General features: G+C 40.6%; 1 protein-coding gene across 1 annotated transcript in view; it reads right to left on the reverse strand.

Annotated features, from left to right (window-relative positions):
* The window catches only part of LOC145785517 (uncharacterized), a 28,520-nt gene extending 23,685 nt beyond the window's left edge, over positions 1-4,835 (reverse strand). Inside the window, exons 1-3 of the mRNA XM_082597174.1 lie at positions 4,733-4,835; positions 2,075-2,260; positions 993-1,152 (exon numbers count right to left, since the gene is read on the reverse strand). Coding sequence (XP_082453300.1) covers positions 993-1,152; positions 2,075-2,260; positions 4,733-4,751 — 365 coding nt within the window. The 5' untranslated portion in view covers positions 4,752-4,835. The remainder of the gene's footprint in view (positions 1-992; positions 1,153-2,074; positions 2,261-4,732) is intronic.
* Between the last annotated feature and the right edge of the window lie 15,343 nt (positions 4,836-20,178).

Below are 20,178 nucleotides of genomic sequence, written 5' to 3' on the forward strand. Positions count from 1 at the left end.
TTTTCTCATTTTGCGCCTTCATTTTTTGGCAATAACTCGTTACCTTGAATGATTTTCACAATAAAAACATGCATTTCACCAATTTAAAACCTAAGGAGTTCATTTTTGCACTTCAAATTATGCTAAGATGAACACTTCAAATGGTAATTTCATTTTTAAGTTTTTCTTAATTTATTTTAGATACGCTAACTTTGGGGGAATATTTTGGAACGTTGTGAAAAAGGTACAAAAAAAAATTTTTTTTTTTGAAATAAAGCTATTGAAGTATAATACTTTTACCAAATTTGGTTGTTGTAAGTTTTGCAAAAACCAAAATAATCAACATAGAAAACACCAGTAATTTAACTAAGTTTGTTATGAAAAAATGGCTATAAAGTTAAAACATCTAGGATTTAGAGCACATCAAATGCTCTTTGAACATCTTTTGCGCATATCAGGTAGGCTATGAAAACACCTTGTAATCTTAATGTTAAGCAACAGAAAGCAAGATTGTTAAAACTAACTTTTAAATTGGGTGATCAACTGATCAGTGATCACTCATTTATTTCTCTATTGTAAGCTAATTTCTTTCAATATACAGTGCATATGCTGCTGTGATTTTACAATGCTCCAAAAAGGCTGTCTCCGAATAGGGATTTCTCCGAATCGGATTCCCCCAATAGTAGCAGACCCAATAAAAAATAACCACGTCTCGCAACAAATAATCGTCAATGAATGGTTTAGCAAAAAACTGCTTATACTTTTTGTACATTAATGCAAACAGTTGTGCATACGGCAAACTACCAGACATCAAATAACAATAGCAACAATAATGCTTAAAGCAATTTATACAAAAGTTTATTTTAAAATGCTCAGTTACATGCACTATGCACTGCAGTACCAAATGAATTTTGTTTTCAAATATGATTCAGAGACCATCAGTGCTTCATGCAAGATATATGTTCTATTTTAAACACCTACGGTATTTTATTTTTAAGCCAAGATTTAATTACCGGTCCAATGGAGTTGGTCTGGCTGGCTGATTAGTCGATGGAATTGGTTGAGGTAATGATTGTTGAGGAGCACGAGAATCCGTTGTAGTTATAGTGTCTCTTTGTCTTTCCAAAAACCTATGCGCCATATCTTTTAAATGTTGTGGAGTTGCGCTTCGGCCTAAATGTAAAAACATCTATTAAGGACGGAAAGACAATACAATACAACATTCGGCATTGAATACAATATTTGTACTGTATAAATTAATACTCAAAAGTTTTAGAGATCCAATAGATTTAGCTTTCATTGGTTGGTTGTAAAAATCTTCATCCTAAGACTGACAAATGCCTCTGATAGATTACGGTATTCCTGGAAGTTTTGCATACTTGTAAAGGATTTTGACACAGCGCTGGTTATCCAGATTGGCAGAGTGAAGTTTCCACTTGTTAAAGCAATGCATAACTGGTTTCCACTTGTTAAAGCATAACTGTTGTCTGTGAATTATTTCTTTCACCAGGTGCCACTGCATGGACAGCAGTCGTGAAATGCATTGCTCAAGCATACACTCCATGAGCCAAACTAGTGCCACATGATCTTAAGGTTTCTTTGTGTACAAAGTCGGGCGCTTCAACAACTGAGCTTAACCATGACACAGGGGCAACTCGACACAAATCAAAACACACTAAATAGTTGAAACACCATAACATAATGCAATGTGACATTATTTAGTAATAGTTATTGTATATACGGTATATGTCTTTACAGTAAAATTACTTCTATATTGAAATTTTATAATATTCCTCATAGCCTATAGCCTGTCAATTCTTTGTTGGGAAACGTGTGAATATACATTTTATGCAGCTTTATGATTCCAACTGACAATCAGATAGTCTTTGTCCAACATTGTATCAAACTGTATATATACTTTTTTCATAACACAATACCAGAAACATCTACCGGACATAATGTAGTGTATTAATAGTCAAGAAGAAGAAATGCAGAAAATTGATAGAGGTTTAAAACAGCCAGTGTTTAAAATATTAATCAGCATGATTTTTTTACTCAAAAGTGACGATGCTCACAGCACAAACTGTAAATTTACCTTTCCTTTGTTCCCAGCAAACTAGCATCTGAAACTTTTGTTCCGATATATGATTGCTGTAATCATGCTGAATATCATCTATAATGTTTGACGGAAGACCTAACCAGTTTTCACCACGAGCAAACTCAATCCAGTCAGGCATTTTGATACTTCGAGTAACTTGATAATACACTTCTGTTCTTCCTTCTAAAAATACATCAATGCAGGACAATATTGATTGATTGTGGGAATGTTTAGTGGGATTAATAATAATAATAACATTTATATAATGCCACATCCATAGCACAAACTATGTTCCTGACCGCTGTACATGACAATGTTGATAAATAATATGGTATAATAATTGGTAATTACTTGCTCATTCCTTAACAAATAACACAAACAAACTTAACAGCATCATACTTCTGACTTAAGCCATGTCTAATGTTAATTTGACATTGCTCGAGTGTTGTTTCTTTTTCAGTACCGTATTATAAAACACTTAGTTGAAATAATAATCACTTTTTGATAACTGTGTTTGCTGTACTTCCCGCTGAGTGCTTCTTAATTCTACTGTATATACTACATGTTATAACAACAGGTATTCATACCAAATAAAATTATCATATCATACTGTGTTTTCTGCATAAAGATTTTTTCCTATGCTTCTTCAATAATGTTTAAATTTAAGAATTTCTCAAGCTGAAATTTTTATTTATATATAAAAGATCAGGTCATGTTGGGATCGAAATTGCACACAATCTTAATTGCACATTTAAGGTCAGAGGCTATGGCTTCCATATATGGTAACTATCGCCTTTGCCAAAAGAATTAGGTTAGATCATGGGTGGGCAAAGTTGTTCAAAGAAAGAGCCGCTTGTGGATAACGTTTATCAGCCACTTCTTCTGATAAACCATATAAACCCCGACGAGCCACAAAATCAGTTGACGCAAAATAACATAACAGCAATAAAAACACAATGATTGTTTATCCATATCAGTTTTGTACTTGACTCGCTAAACTCTGAAAATTTGGACGATAAGTTGTTGCTGTGCGAATTAATTCTTTCAAGCGTTCATTTGTTAAGGTTGCACGTTGCTTTGATTTTACAAAAGTGTAAGCAACAAAAATAAATAAGTAAATTCTGGTGCTACTTCTAAGCTTCAACTAATCGCTGCTTAGCGGATTATAATTCTTATAAATGATGATGAGTTCTGCCATGGCATAGAAACAGTGACAGACTTCTGTTATCTGGGTGATCGGATAAATGGAAGTGGTGGATGTGAAGCAGCGGTGACAACAAGGGCAAGATTGGGCTGGGCAAAGTTCAGGGAATGTGGGGAAATGTTGTATGGCAGAAAATTCTCACTAAGGATGAAAGGGAAAGTATATCGGAGCTGTGTGCGGCCTGCAATGCTATATGGTAGCGAGACATGGATATTGAGAGAGAGTGAACTGGCAATCCTGAGAAGAACGGAAAGGTCAATGGTGAGAGCAATGTGTGGGGTGAAAACGAGAAGGGAAAAAAGGACTGAAGAATTGTTGGATATGCTAGAGATGAGAGAGACCATAGACCAACTGGCAAGGGCAAATGGAGTAAGATGGTATGGACATGTGATAAGGAGGGAGGAAGGAAGTTTTCTTAGAAAGGCACTAGATCTAAAGGTGGATGGGAAGAGGAAACGCGGTCGTCCAAGAAGAACGTGGAAACAACAAGTGAAGGATGAATTTAAAAAAGTTGGACTGAAGGAGGAAGATGCAAGGGACAGGGTGAAATGGAGAAAAGGGATTAAAACAATAGCTGCGCGGAAACAATCGGCCACCCCCACTAGTGGGGAACAAACCGACGATGGATTATGATGATGATGATAAAAATAAATAAGTAAATTCTGGTGCTACTTCTAAGCTTCAACTAATCGCTGCTTAGCGGATTTACTAAACTTCCAATTGTTGCTGACTGAACGCAAAATGAACCAGGAGAGGCACAATGTTGCTTTTGCAACGTCACAATTCTATTGTTTAACAATGGCTACAGTAAAAGAGAGACTCCGTTTTGATCTTTGTATTGTATTGGGTGCAAATTAGATTTTGAAGTAAGTGTAAGCAACAAATTTTAATCTTTACCAACCGATTTTCACGCCCCTATCAATGTGTCGCCCATGTCTCGAGCCATGCCTGCCATACCCTAGGTACGCCACTGCTTGGTTGAATTCGCGAGATAGCATGTTTATAAGGTATAATCTTAATTTTTTGTAATATTACGATTCAATACAAGAGCCAGAAAATTTATGTTGACGAGCCGCAGTTTGCCCAGCATTGGGTTAAATAGCTTAAGTGAAATGTCAGTAGAAGTTGATAAAAATGCCACACTTGAGTCACAGTTTTTCAAACCACTGGAATAATGCAATTAATTAAGTGTTTTTCAAGTAAATTAAAGGTGAATGAAAATCAGAAACTTATATTTAGGCTAAATAATGTTAAATTATTCAAAGTGGCTATATCTACCACAGGTTGCATGGCTACAATCAAAGAGCATAGTTTTGTGACATGCGTTGTCAGGAGTCAGAGTTCTGCTCTGCCCAGCCCAGGACTTCAAAACTTCTCAGAGGTTTTTGTTCCTTATTTGGCAACACTACTGTAATGCTGTAGATATAACCACATACTAAATTATTTCTTACGATTATCGCTTTGAGGCATTCTTCAGCTATTGTGCCGGTATGGCAATGAGTATGATATTTTCCGATTTGTTTTGTAGTTCCCCCACTAGAAGACTAAACTAGCCTGAAGAAAAGAACAACAAAAAATTACGATTGATAGCCTAATTATAATATATTATAAAAGTTTTACGGTAACGTTTCAAAACAAATAAAGTAGGATATACGCATACAGTCAACCCTCGATTTAACGGACTTCGGATTTAACGGACTCAATATGCGCAGATCTATGAGTAAAAGAATGTACCAAAAGAACGGTTTTTATTGTTTTGGAATTCACCAGATTAGAAAGCTGTCTCTCACAACGTCACAATACGTATTGTGATCTATCAGCGTACTCTGTCAGCGTACTCTGTTAGCAAGAGCCTTCATTCGGTGCACCTTAGAATCAGTTAGAACCTGCCTGTGTTTAGTACGGTGCATTATGTCTAAGCCAAATGAAAAACGTAAACGTGTGAACTTGTCGGTGATGCAGAAACTAGAACTGATCAAAAAGCTTGAAAAAGGGGCCAGCGTTGCGAGTGTTTGCGATCAGTATGGTGTCAAAAAACAAACAGTCTCAGACATTAAGAAGAGCAAGGACAAGCTGTTGAAATACGCTACGTCTTATTGTGTTGATGCGGCGTCTTCCAAGGGTGGTAAAGTGAGCAACAGAAAACATATGAAGATGGGTAAGAAACAATCTTTGGACGCAGCAGCTTTGAAGTGGTACGTTCAACAACGGTCCAGTGGAGTGAATGTGCGTGGGACAGAGTTAATCGCAGCTGCTGCTAAACTTGCTACCAGTCTTGGCTTAACCGATTTTAAGGGCAGTGATGGGTGGCTTTGGCGATTCCGGAATCGCCACGGATTATTTAACGAGGTTCTGCATGGCGAGGCTGGTGATGCAGATACGGCAAGTGTGGCCCCTTTTCGCGAAAAATTAACAAAGCTGATTAGTGACACAGGCCTCACCCTATCTCAAGTATATAACGCAGACGAGACGGGAATTTTCTGAAGTCCGTCAGAATTCTCAAGTCCGTCAGGGTGAGAAGATCAAGGGAAAAAAGACAAGCAAGGAAAGGCTTTCGGTCCTGGTCGGGTCCAATGCCACCGGTACTTACCGACTGAAGCTAGCCGTGGTGGGCAAATCGAAGAAACCACGGACATTTAAGGGATTAAACGTCGAGCGTGACCTGCCAGTAGTTTACTACAACTCTAAGAAAGCTTGGTTTAACTCTGCAATATTCACTGATTGGTTTTTCTCGCATTTTGTGCCTGCGACTCGGAAATATCAAGAAGAAGTGCTGAAGATTTCTCCTGATGATGTACGAGCGATTCTAATACTCGACCATGCCCCAGCGCACCCTAGTGAAGAGAAGCTTGTAAGCGCTGACGGCAAGATAAGGGTCCTTTATCTGCCCCCTAATACAACATCGGTTATACAGCCAATGGACCAGGCGCTACATCCGACATTACTTGGATGAGGTCCTGGTCATTGTAGAGGACGAAACAGATGCTGAGGTCGACACCAGGAGCCAGCGGACCTTAAGCAACATAAAAAATTACAATATTTGTTCAGCCATTTATAACTTTGCAGCAGCGTGGCAAGACATTAAGGTGTCTGTCCTCGCAAATTCATGGAAGAAAATCTTAGAGGACAAAGATTCAGAGGCCAACTTTGAAGGAATAGAGGCAGGAGATTTTCTTCAAATGTTGCAGCGTGGTGGGGAGGTATCCACCTCCATCGATGATATAACAGACTGGCTGGACGAATTAGATCTGGACCCAGGGGGCCAGGGTATCAGTTTATGTCTGAGGCCGACATAGTGGCATCTGTGGTAGATGGTGGAGAAGAGGAAAGCAGTGACGAGGAAGAAGCGATTGAAGTCCCCAAGGTGAAGTCGTCAACTCTACGGAGTTATATCGATGCCCTCATTGATTACTCCGCCTACAGCCAACTACCTGAGATGGCGCACCAATATGGGAAGCTCAGGATGATCAGGGAGCATATCATCAAAGAACAGCATATGGGGGGTCGCCAGACAAAAATCAACAGCTTCTTTGCCCCTAGCCGCCCTGTTCAACATGGTGCTCCAGCCAACCCATCTGTGTCGTCTCCATCTCTCTTACGCATCCCACCTGCCCCTGAAAATCTGAACAATGATGCCCCATGCTGCAGTCATCGTCCCGCCATCCCTGAGGTTGATGTTCAGGAGGATGGACATGATGAGTTGATGATCATCTCTGACTCAGATTAATCTACATTTAAGTTGTGTACTGTAAATGTACATGTGTACTGTAGTCGCGCAGGCTATACAAAATACAAACAAGGAACGCATTTCATGTGTCTTTAAACTGCTACTGTGTTGTACTGTATAATACAGTATTTGGTTTATTAAGCGGTGACAGATGGTCTACGCTATAGCAGAGTACTTGACTGTACACTGTACAGTAGTGGGAGTACGGTATTTTCGATTAACGGACTTTTTCCAGCAACGGACTGCTGCTGGTCCGCATTTGTCCGTTAAATCGAGGGTTGACTGTATTTAACTTTTCTAGAAAGTCATGGATTGATAGCCTAGCCTCTGGGTGTCAATAAACAGAGAGAGAGAGAGAAACTTTTATTTCATCTGTTGCAAGAATAGCATGGTACATTGGTACAAATATACACAATGTGAATAAAATAGAACCATACCAATCTAGATACCACAACAGCCAGGAAGCAGTGAAACACTATATCAGTCATCGAGTCAGTTGCTTCCATGTACTTCAAGTGACAAATGTATAAAATCGACAAACTAAGTTTTAGTTACTTTTTCCAGTTTCCCTTTTGTTACTTTAAACGGAATGGCCCTTTTCGGTGAGTCCGATTCGGTGAGTCCGAACCCTTAACGGGGGATTTTTTCAATTTTTTTTTTGAAATTATCGGGTACCGTAGCCTAATTATCATTGCCGTTTTAGTAGTAGTAGTAGGCATCCTTCCATCTTTTCAGATGATGGTAGCACTCTGGGTACGGCAGCTTCTCATATGGCTCTGAAGTCCAACCCTGGCGTGGCAGTCTCGTCCACAGTTTGGACATATGAAATCAGAGGAGTTCTGAGGCTGTTGTCTCTCTTTTCTTCTTTGTCTTCTTTCCTCTAGTTGCTTCCTCCGCCTCGACTGACCCTTTGCTAGACCCGCACTGACTTTGTAGCGCCATCTGTTGCGATTTGCTGCGATCAGTTCCCAGCTGGCAGGGTCTATGTCAGTCTGCTTCAGGTCTCGTTTGCAAACGTCTCTGTAACGCAGTGCGGGTCGTCCTACTGGGCGTTTCCCTGTGGCAAGTTCACTGTACAGAATGTCCTTTGGATTGCGCCCATCCTTCATTCTGGATACATGCCCCAACCAGCGTAAACATCACTGGCAGAGGAGAAGGTGTATGCTCAGGGAGCAAGAACGTTCCAGAACAGTGGTGTTGGGTATTCTGTCCTTCCAGGAAATACCAAGAATGCGCCTCAAGCAACGAAGGTGAAAGCTTTCAAGGCGGTTTTCTTGTCTGGCGTAAGTGGTCCAGGACTCACTACCGTACAGCAGAGTACTAAAAACACTCGCACGGTACACTTTGAGTTTTGTATTAAGTGTCAAAAGATTATTGTTCCACACTCTCCTCCCGAGTTGAGTCATCCCACCTGCAGCCCTGGCTATCCGTCTGTCGATTTCCTTATCTAAGGACAGGTTGCTGGTGACCGTTGAACCAAGGTAGGTGAAGTGGTCTGTCACTTCGAGCACTTCTGGTCCTATGGTGATGACAGGTGGCTTGGGGACATCTTGGCCCATGACTACTGTTTTCTTGATGCTGATGGTCAGTGCGAATTCCCTACAGGCGTGTGCAAACTGGTTGAGCAACTGCAGCAGCTCGTGCTCGGCGTGTGCTGACAGTGCTGCGTCATCGGCAAACAGCAGTTCTCTGATCAGCACTGTGCGAACCTTCATCTTGGCTCTCAGTCGGGCCAGGTTGAACAGTTTCCCATCACTGCGGGTGTGTAGGTGGACACCTTGTGTGGAGTGACCGAATGCAAACTTCAGTAACAGACAGAAGAAAATCCCAAACAAAGTCGGCGCAAGGACACATCCTTGTTTCACACCAGACCGAATTGCGAAGGGTTCAGAGGTCTCCCCGTCGTAACTGACCACACCCTGCATGTCCTTGTGGAAGGAGATGATGATGCTAAGCAGCTGTGGAGGACAGCCAATCTTCTGCAGTAGCTGAAACAGGCCTCTCCTGCTGACAAGGTCAAAAGCCTTCGTCAGGTCAATAAAGGCGATGTATAACGGGCCTCTACTGCTCACAGCATTTCTCTTGAAGCTGTCGTACGGAAAAAATCATGTCTGTTGTGGACCTCTGGGCGCGGAACCCGCACTGAGATTCAGGGTAGACCCTGTCGGCCAATACCTGAAGGCGCCTAAGGACCACCTTGGCAAAGACTTTTCCCACAATGCTAAGCAGAGAGATGCCTCTGTAGCTGTTACAATCAGTGCGATCCCCCTTGTTCTTGTACAGAGTAATGATCTTGGAGTTGCGCATGGACTGCTGTACTTGGCCCTCTTTCCAACAAAGACGCAGTAGCTCGTGCAGTGGTTTTAGCAGGACAGGTTTCCCACACTTTATGACCTCGGCTGGAATGTTATCCTCTCCCGGTGCTTTCCCACTTTGCATAGAGTCAATGGCTTTACTCAGTTCTTCTAAAGTAGGTTCTGCATCAAGCTCTGCTATAACAGGTAAATCTTCAATGTTGTCTAGCACTTCTTGAGAGACTGAGTTTTCTGTTGAATATAGTCCCAGGTAATGTTCCACCCAGCGTGCCATCTGCTTGTTCTTGTCTGTAAGGATCTCGCCAGTCGATGCTTTAAGGGGGGCACACTTTTTGATTGGTTTTCCTGTTGCTTGCTTGATGCCCTCATACATTTTTCTTATGTTGCCACTGTCTGATGCAAACTGGATACGTTCTGACAGCAGAAGCCAGTGGTTGTTAGCACAGCGGCGTGAGGTTTGCTGAGCTTTGTGTCGGGCGGCTTTTAGGGCTTGTAGGTTCTGATTGCTCGGGTTTTGTTTGTAGCTGAGCAGTGCTTTACGTTTCAGGTCGATAATAGGTTCCAACATAGAGATGTGTGCTTCAAACCAGTCTGTGTTCTTTCGCTTCTTCTCTCCATAGGTCTGGACGGCTGCACGGTGGATGGTCTTACTCAGTGACTCCCACATGTGTTCTGCGTCCTGAGTCTGGGCAATGTTCAGGCTTTCTTCAAGACGTTCAAAGAACTTCTGGTTTTTGTTTGGAAGGGAGGTTTTGCTGACATCGATTTTTGGCTGGCCTTTCTTCTTGATGTGATGCAGCCTCTTGGGCCTTATTGATATCCTTGAGGCAACAAGAGAGTGGTCAGTGTCGCAGTCTGCACTGTGGTATGATCTTGTGTTGCAGACACTGTTAAAAGAGGTACGTCGTGTGATGACTAGATCCAACTGGTGCCATCGTTGCGATCTGGGGTGTCGCCAGGATGCTTTATGCATAGCCTTGTTTTGGAAGAAAGTGTTTGTTACACAAAGGTTGTGGTAGCAGCAAAGCTCGAGGAGCCTTTGCCCGTTGTCGTACATTTTGCCAATCCCATGGTGACCCAGCACATTTTGCCAAGACTCATTGTCTGCCCCCACCCTGGCGTTGAAGTTCCCCAAGACGTAGATGTGCTCTGATGCTGAGATTTCCTGAACAGCTTTGTCTAATTGCTCATAGAACTGATCCTTGGCTTCAGGTGTGGCCTGCAGTGTTGGCGCATACACACACACGAGGTTTGCAGGACCTTCATGCGTGGAAAGGCGCAGTGTAAGGATTCTTTCTGTGCCTCCCGTAGGGGGTTCTATCATGTGCAGCATGGTATTTCTAACGGCAAAGCCAACCCCATGTTCTCTGGTTTCATCCCTTGCTTTCCCTTTCCAGAAGAAGGTATAGGAGTCCTCCTTTAGGGACCCACTGCCAGGAAGTCTTGTTTTTTGCAAAGCAGCTATATCAATGTTCAATCTGTAGAGTTCGCGATCGATCACTGCAGTCTTACGAAAGTCCTGTATATCTCTTAAGTCGTCGGATAGACCAGTACGCATAGTTCGTACATTCCAGCTTGCAATACAAATGGCTGGAGTTTTCTGTTTACTTCTGTCATTTCTTACTTTGTTGTCTGGTGTATGGCATACAACCCACCTATCGAGTAAGACTCTAAGCTCCACACACCCAATGAAGCAGGTAAGTCGTGACGGGTCAGCACCTAACTGGCCGGGGGCTGCCCGGCTTAAAGCGGGCGGTAGCTGAACCAGTAGGATTTTGAGGATCCTTCCCACTGTCGAAGACAACCGGTGGCGTCTAGCTTTTACGTCAATTTAGCAAAGACTTATAACCCGTAGACTGCTGTCCTCCGGTTTGTTTTACGCACCCAGGAATGGGGGCGACTGGAGTGGCCTCTCCAGAGTGCTGGCCTGGGCGTCTGTATGGAGGTCTTGCGCTGCCCAAAAACACAACAGGACCCCCCTCTCTGCCTCTCCGGCGTGGTCCGAGGGAACGCAAAGCGTGACACTCGGCGACGGTTTGGCTGCAGGAGTTGCCGGAAGGATGTCAGAGTTTGACAGTCGACCGCCTCACGTACTCCACTCCGGATTTTCTGTCTGGGTTGACTCCCGTAGCCTTTTCCAGGACTGGATGTAGCCGCAAGACAGCGGAGGTTTTTGAATCAGGGTTTGCCTTCCCCTAGACGAACTGCCGTCCAAGGCTGACGGGCTCCGTCTGCCCGGCTGTTGTTGTACTGTCTTTTGTCTGACCTGTAACCTGTCCGACATGGTTAGACCTGCCAGGGGCTACGAGCCCCCGTCGGTATAGCCCACAGGATCCTTGAGGTACTCAAGCCTCCCCACCACGGCAAGGTAACAAGTACGGGAGATCATTGCCGTTTTAGGGTTAGGGTTTTGGGGTTAGGAACTCACCGAATCGGACTCACCGAATCGGACTCACCGAATAGTAGCAGACCCACTTTAAATGCCATTTACTACATGTTTGCGCCAGCAATGAAAAATAAAATTGAAAAGAAATTAAAAAATTACAAGTTGCCTAGACTTTTTATTAAGAGAGTCTTCAAAGGCATTTTTAAAAATGAATTGTGATGTCACAGAAGACTCCAAAAGGTAAAACATTACAGGAAACTGGCTCAGTGTGACCCACAACTTTAAATAATTTCCTCAGCGTAAATATACAAACCTTTCATTGCTATCAACCGAATAGTGAATTAAATGTTAAATGCATTTTTTCGATGTCAAAAATTCGCAACCTAGCGGCTTTGAAAAAGACAAGAGGCCTGAAATTGTTGCTTGCTTCTAGAGTTTTTTGTGGTGTCACATAGTCATTTTATAAGCAGAACATTGTTCAATAGACTGACAGGCATTTATGCTTCCTAAAACACCTTCAGCTACTTGCTCATCGCTTTAGCGACAATAAATCAATCACCAACTTGCTTTTTCTTAAATGGTTTTTTCAGCCATGTAGGCTAAACTAGCTGGACTAGGCTAGGAATACACATTATTGAATGGAATAATTTTTTTATATCATACTGTAGGAAAAGAGGAAGGAAGAAAAGTAACTTTCAGTGCAGGTGGAAATGAAACTGAAATTGACTTTGGGTTGGTATGCAGGAAAAACAGAAAACTGATCAAAGATGTGAAAGTAATACCATGCGAACTTCAGCATAGATTGGTGGTTATCGACTTGGACAAGAAAGGTCTGAAGAAAACTATAAATAAAAAAAGGGGGTTCAGAAGAAAAGTTTGGAAGTTAAAAGATGCCGACACAAGAGGAAGGTTTAAAAAGAGAGTTAAAGTCTTGATCACAACGTTGTGACTGATCTATGGAGATCCTTCAAGAATGGAGTTCTGCAAGAAGTTTGTGAGAAAACAAAAGGCAGGATAAATCGAGGAGATACGTGGTGGTGGAATGAAGAGGTGAGGGAAGTAATTGGGGAGAAAAAAGTGGCATATAGTCAAGTGGGGTAAAAAAACACCATGTTACATCTAAAATGAGTAGATATTCATCCAAATTTTTTAGTTTCTGTTTTTAAGTGGTCTCTGGTGAATAATTTGAGCTCTAGAGGGAAAACATTGGATTTGACAATGGAGAGATATGTTAAATAGAGTAAACATGGCCAGCGAAGGGTGCAAAAAAAGGTTCAGAGGAATTTATTAAAGGTTTTTGCTCAGTTTTAGTGATCAGTAGTATGAATGTTTAAATGTTATATTGTGAGTACTATGTTGCGAGGCTACCTGATACAACAAAAACTGGGACCTCCAAATGTTTGTGTAGATTATTATTGAGGTGTTTTTTACCACAATAAATTTCATTGATTCGCATTCATTGAAAAATTGTTTCAAAACCTCACAAAATGTGGCAAATGTTAAAGAGCTTTTGCTCTTTTGATTTTAAATTGTGTTAAAAGGCAAAAATCTTCGACGCGAAACATGCCGCCTAAGACGCTGTATAAGAAACTGAAGCTTTCAGTAATGCGAAAGAGGCATGGGGGCGACCTCCCAGAAGTATATGTGATGCGATAATCCATTAAGTCCCTGTCGTTGTCAAAACATCGTTCCCGCCCCTGCTTAAATTACTTCCCACTCTGAGAAAGTGTCCGAAGCCCTTGGCAAACATACATGCTCTCTATATTGTGACCAACTTTAGTGGTCACTGGTCATACTTGATCAGTGAAAAAATCTAGCACAGCCTTTCTGAAAAAAATAATTTTTTACCCCACTTGACTACCGTACAGGACTAGTGCCAAAATAGATCAGAAGAAACTAAGCTCAAGTACAAGCAATTGAAAAATCGAGCAAAGAGAATAGTTGCAAAAGTTATGAAGAAAGAAGCTGAGCAGGAATTGACCAAATTAAAAAACAGTCCCAACAAAGTACATACCGTAAAACCTCTATTTCACCGCCATGGCGCTCTATTTTTCAACTCTTGTTTAAAAGTGGGGTTCTATTAGAGGTGACGTTCAATTAGAGGTTGGCACTCTACTTTTCGACTAGCTGGTCAGAATTTTGAAATAAAGTTTATTAATGAAAAGAAAAAACACCAAACACATTTACCGGTATATACAGGTAATTTTTAGTTTAAAATTGAAGCAACCTGTCAGGTCCCAGGATTGGCAACACGGCAAAGTGGTGTTCTATTGGAGGTGGCGTTCAATTAGAGGGAGGTGCTCTATTTTTCAACCCTTCTTTAAAAGTGGCGTTCTATTAGAGGTAGCGTTCAAATAGAGGTGGCGCTCAAATAGAGGTTTTACGGTATATATATAAGTTTATGAAGGTTCTGAAGCGGGTTGGGAAAGATGTCGATGGTGGACGATGTATTAAAGAAAACAATGGAAAACTTGGTTTCAGTGAGAAAGATTGTGGAAGAATTTGGAAAGAACATATAGAAGTGATAATGAACAAGGAAAATGATTGGGATCAGAATATGGAAGCCGATGTGGTAGGAGGTCCATTAAAGAGAGTAACTAGACAGGAGGTGACGCAAGCAATGAAAAAAATAAAATCGGGAAGGCTCCTGGACTATCTGAGGCCACTGCGGAAATGATACGCGCAAGTGGAGAGACAGGATTGAAAGTAATGCAGGAAATCAGCCAACGTGTGTGAGATGGAAAAGCAGGACTCGAAATATCCGGCGGTCATGACCTCCGAAATGAACTCGAATGTCTGCCGAAGCCGACTCATTGGTCGGTCATAAATGACCGCCGCAAAATTCTTGACAAAAATAAAGCTAATGCAGCAAAAATACATTTTAAATTCGAATTGTTACAATTGTTTGTTTAACGCAAAAAAATACGGAGCTGAAACAATAATAGTACAGGCAATTGCTTTAAAGATCACATTAGAGTGGCGTGGTTAACGAGCTGATGGCAAAAGTAGCCATTTTTACATCATTTCAACGCCTTGCAATGTTGCCTTGAAATAAAGTTGTCTGAACTTTTCGGCAACAATGAGGATTATTGCGTTACATTGATCGTTTGTTGAAAAGAAACGTCACAGAGAAGCAAGTCTCAGCTGGGTTGCACACGTGCTTAGGCAAATGTGGCGACCTTATTCACGCTGATACTGATAGAAATAGTATTTCTGCACAGAAGGGAGGGTGTTAGACACATTTGTCTTAAAATTTGGATTGTTGTTTTCAATTATGTTTATTGCGTCATTAAACGACTCATTAACGCACTGATTTATTTGCAAGCAATCTGCTCCAGTGTACTTCAGGGTCGGTTAATTAAGCCATCAACCAATGCAGAGTTATTCTGTTGTAGAAAATCTTCTTCTACAAACACGACTACACAATACTGTAGTGTGATTTTGTGCAAAATTTACATGCAAAAAAATGTCCGGTTGAGATATTAAATGTCCGCTGAAAGGGCAAGTCCGGTAGGACATGCTTAACCGCCGGAAAAAAGTACAAATTTTGAGGCCTGGAAAAGGAATGCCAAATGAATGCAAGACGAGCGTGGTGATATCCATCTTCAAGGGAAAGGGTGATGCTTTCGATTGTGGGTCATATAGGGGAATAAAACTGTTGGAGCATGCAATGAAGGTAGTGGTAAGGGTGTTGAAGAATAGAAGAAGATCTGTGGTGAAGCTGGATGAGATGCAGTGTGGATCTATGCCTGGGAAGGGAACGACAGATGCTATTTTTATTTTGAGGAGATTGCAAGAGGAACATTGGGACAAGGGAAAGAACTTGTACATGTGTATCGTGGACATGGAAAAGGGATTTGATAGAGTTCCAAGAAGAGTGATGGAATGGGCAATGAGAAAAGAAGAAATACCAGAGACACTCGTGCAAGCAACAATGAGTCCTTATGACAGTGCAAGGATAAGAGTTCGAGTTGGATCTGCCCTCTCAGACAAGTTTTCGGTGACGGTGGGTGTACAACAGGGTTCTGTCCTCTCTCCTCTAATTTTTGCCATTGTGATTGATGTGATTACCGAATGTGTAAGAGAAGATGCATTGATGGAGATACTATACATGGATGATTTGGTTTTGTTGAATGACGCAATGGAAAATCTGATAGAAAATTTGAGAAGAGGAAGGAGTCGCTTCAATGTAAAGGTATGCATGTCAATATCAAAAACACAAAGGTCGTAATAAGTGGAACGGAAGAGGAAATCACAATGAGCAAAATTGACCCATGTGGTGTATGTGGAAGAAGAATGATGGAAAATTCTGTTAAGGTGTACGAAATGCAGGAAGTGGGTGTATGGAAGATGTGCAAAGATGAAGAGAGTGGCATGCAGATCCGGAGATGGTTTTGAATGTGAAAGATGCAAGAAGATTGAAGGAATGGTTGGTCCTGTTGAAAAGCTGAATGACGAAGTTGATTCAGTGAATGCCTTTTGCTATCTAGGAGATAGATTGAATGCCAGTGATGGTTGTGAAGCGGCAGTGACTGCAAGAGTAAGGTTTAGTTGGGTAAAATTCAGAGAGTGTCGAGAGTTATTATACTGTGGTAGAAGATTTCCGTTGAAAATGAGAGGAAGAATTTATACTAGTTGTGTCAGATCTGCAATGCTGTACGGAAGTGAGACATGGTGCTTACGAGAAAACAAATTGGCAATTTTAAGAATAGCTGAGAGAGCGATGGTGAGAGCAATGTGTGGTGTGAAGCTGATGGACAAAAGAAATACCGAAGAACTTATGAACTTGCTTGGGTTGAACTAATGACAGTGGAATAACGGGACGACTCGCTTTATTGATTTTTCTTGTGATATGGACAGCTGGAGGGTCAACGCAAAATCAAAAAAAATTGGCAGAACTGCAAAAAGTTTTGTTTGCTTTTACGCAAATTCATTTTTAACAAATGAAATGCTAGATTTTGCGCAAGGTTTAGGATGCTAGAACATCGACAGAACCAGTGGCGGCTCGTGGTATTTATAGCAGGGGGTGCTGCAACCGGAGGTAGCCTATACGTGAAAGAGCGAGCGCCAAAGGCGCGATGCCAAGGGGTCTAGGGACATGACCCCCATAAATTTTACCTCATTTTAGTGGTATTTACCTAAATGAAATGAACCTATAAATTAAATGAACCTAGGTTACATTTAATTTATAAAAAATCAACCAGGTTTGGTAACCACAAAAATTTATTGGTAGAGCTTTTCTTAAATTTAATTTAACAACACTAATGAAAACCTAGTCTAAGCTTTATCTTTTTGTGGAGAAAGCAAACCACATTAGTCTAACCATGTAACAGCATCAGTCGCAGCCACCTAATATCGTGTTTGAAAACAACAGTATTTGCAACAGTAGCTAGCCTGACCACGTGACCAGCAACTGCAAAATTTGCAGTTCGAAATTGTGGGATTTGAAGCAACCTGAGCCAAAATATGACGTCACAATTTCTCTTTGTTCTTCTTTTATAAGATCGCAACTGCAGGGCTTGCAGTTCAGAGCTGCCAAATACAAAACTTAAAAAATCATCATATTTTTTAAAACCCAGAAATTATGAAACTTCTAGTCGGTAGGATCTATAGAGAACACGAGAAAAAACGTGAAATTAATAAAAAAAATAAAATACTGAAATGTGCAGGGGGTGCTGCAGTTTTGCAGTTTCTATGGACGAGCCGCCACTGGACAGAACCTTGCTACAGCATTGTGAGGTTAACTACTGGGTCATTCCATGTCAACTCAACAGGGTGTGCAAGCTCGACCCTCTTAGATTTTCTTGAAATTCACACTAAAGTTTCATATTGATGTATAATGAACACAAAAAATATTTCAGCTCATTATCTCAAGACGTTTAGAAATTACAGCCCTTCAAAGTCACCAAGGTCCCTCAAAATGCGTTCGCATGTAAATTTTCCTCCATGTTTGGGTCTTCACAACTTTTCATGTAAAGCATTTACCAATCTGAAATTTGGTTTTCTGATTAAGAAGTAGCCCTAGTTTTCATATCTACCATCGAAATTGCTAATTTCAAATTAGTTTTAGATATAGAACCTTTCAAAAATTGAAATTTTTTACATTTGAAAAAATTACATCAATTTTTGATGTCCGCTATCTCCCAAACCAATAGTCCCAGAACTACCATTTTGCATATTATTGTTCTATACTAGTTGGTAATTAACCCCCATGAGACTTACACTAAAAAAATGTGAAATTATTGAAGTTTGGAGGGTGCAAAGATGAAGCGCGAGCAAAAAAGCGCAAAATGCGCCATCTTGTGGTTAATATTTGACCCTGTGGACAGTCATTCAGGAAGTTGAAACTTTCAGAAAAAAATCTTCTTTGCCTAAGCTATAAACAGTTCAAGTTTCAAATATGTAACCCAACTCCTTCAATAGTAAATGCAGCTGTGAAATCATGAGTTTGACCATCACATGCAAAAGTCTTGGGGGTGTAAGGTAGTGTGGCTTAATTGGCAAACATGAAAATGTTTTGAATTTTGCCGAGGACACCCTTTTAAATTGTGAAGTTGTCAGAAAAAATAACTCCTTCAAAACATTTTTGAATTTGAAATTGATTTAGGGGTGGCCCTCTCCCCCTGAAGTTCTGCGCCCTCCCCCAAAATACCAAATCTTCATATCTCAAAAACTGCTGGAGCTAGAGATACAGTTTTTGTGTCAAAAGATGCAGAAAACATGATTTCCTATCTGCTTTCTGAACAGCGATTGTGCCTATCTTGAGTAGAAAAGCAGTTATTTAAAAAAAAACTTGTTTTGGGTATTCTAGCACAAAACAGCGCTGAACAAGTATTGTGGTCCAAGCTATTCAATACACAAAGTTCATAAACTAACTTGTATATAACTGGTTAGTTTCAAGATAAAAATGAAACTAAACAAACAAGCAAGCAAACAAAGAAAAAAAAATCAAATGAATCAGTAATAGGTCACAACTCGCAGCTATAACTAAGTCAAAACAGGAGAGTTGTATTGTTTCATGTTTTTGTGAATCTCTGCTATTTACTGTTGACTTTTTAAGATCATAGCATGCATAACCATCACAACGGGTAGATGGCTTTTCCGTGTTTCAGCATAATTATCTTTAAATGCCTTGCTCTATAGCACATTGAGTTGGTAACAGTAAAATAAAGCAGCACTAACACAACAAAGCAAGTATGGTACTGTAGTTAGCAAAGCACATTCAACAGTATGAGGCAAAGAATATTGCACAGCAAAATAATATAATTCCATAAGTGTACAGGATATATTTGTCACAGGACATCCCCGGCCAGGAATAAAAAAAAAAATTAACACTGAGATTTGCAAGTCAGAACATCTTACATAAGACTTAAACACTGGAAGCAAAGTAACGGACACAAAAGATTGTGGCAAGTCATTACAATTCATTTGCAGTTTGATGGCAAAATAATCATAATTCGATCATAGTCCATTGTGTTTAATCTGTACTGTCTGCCACCATGCCCTTGCAACTGTAGAGGACTTATTATACACAAAATATCCCGGAATGGAACCCAGTACTCATTGGTGAGTTGTGAGAGCATTTTCTGATGTGATGCTGCTACTACCTATTGCTGATTCATTTGTTTTTTTCTTCTTTGTTTGCTTGCTTGTTTGTTTAGTTTCATTTTTACCTTGAAACTAACCAGCTATACAAGTTAGTTTATGAACTTTGTGCATTGAATAACTTGGACCAAAATACTTGTTCAGCGCTGCTTTGTACTGGAATACCCGAAACAGGTTTTTTGAAATAACTGTTTTTCTACTCAAGATAGGCACAATCATTGTTCAGAAAGCAGATAGGAAATAATGTTTTCTGCAGCTTTTGACACAAAAACTGTATCTCTAGCTCCAGCAGTTTTTGAGATATGAAGATTTGGTATTTTGGGGGAGGGCGCAGAACTTCAGGGGAAGAGGGCCACCCCTAAATCAATTTCAAATTCAAAAATGTTTTGAAGGAGTTATTTTTTCTGACAACTTCACAATTTAAAAGGGTGTCCTCGGCAAAATTCAAAACATTTTCATGTTTGCCAATTAAGCCACACTACCTCACACCCCCAAGACTTTTGCATGTGATGGTCAAACTCATGATTTCACAGCTGCATTTACTATTGAAGGAGTTGGGTTACATATTTGAAACTTGAACTGTTTATAGCTTAGGCAAAGAAGATTTTTTTCTGAAAGTTTCAACTTCCTGAATGACTGTCCACAGGGTCAAATATTAACCACAAGATGGCGCATTTTGCGCTTTTTTGCTCGCGCTTCATCTTTGCACCCTCCAAACTTCAATAATTTCACATTTTTTTAGTGTAAGTCTCATGGGGGTTAATTACCAACTAGTATAGAATAATAATATGCAAAATGGTAGTTCTGGGACTATTGGTTTGGGAGATAGCGGACATCAAAAATTGATGTAATTTTTTCAAATGT

This window comes from Aplidium turbinatum, chromosome 16, assembly GCF_918807975.1.
Source record: "Aplidium turbinatum chromosome 16, kaAplTurb1.1, whole genome shotgun sequence".
NCBI lineage: Eukaryota > Metazoa > Chordata > Ascidiacea > Aplousobranchia > Polyclinidae > Aplidium > Aplidium turbinatum.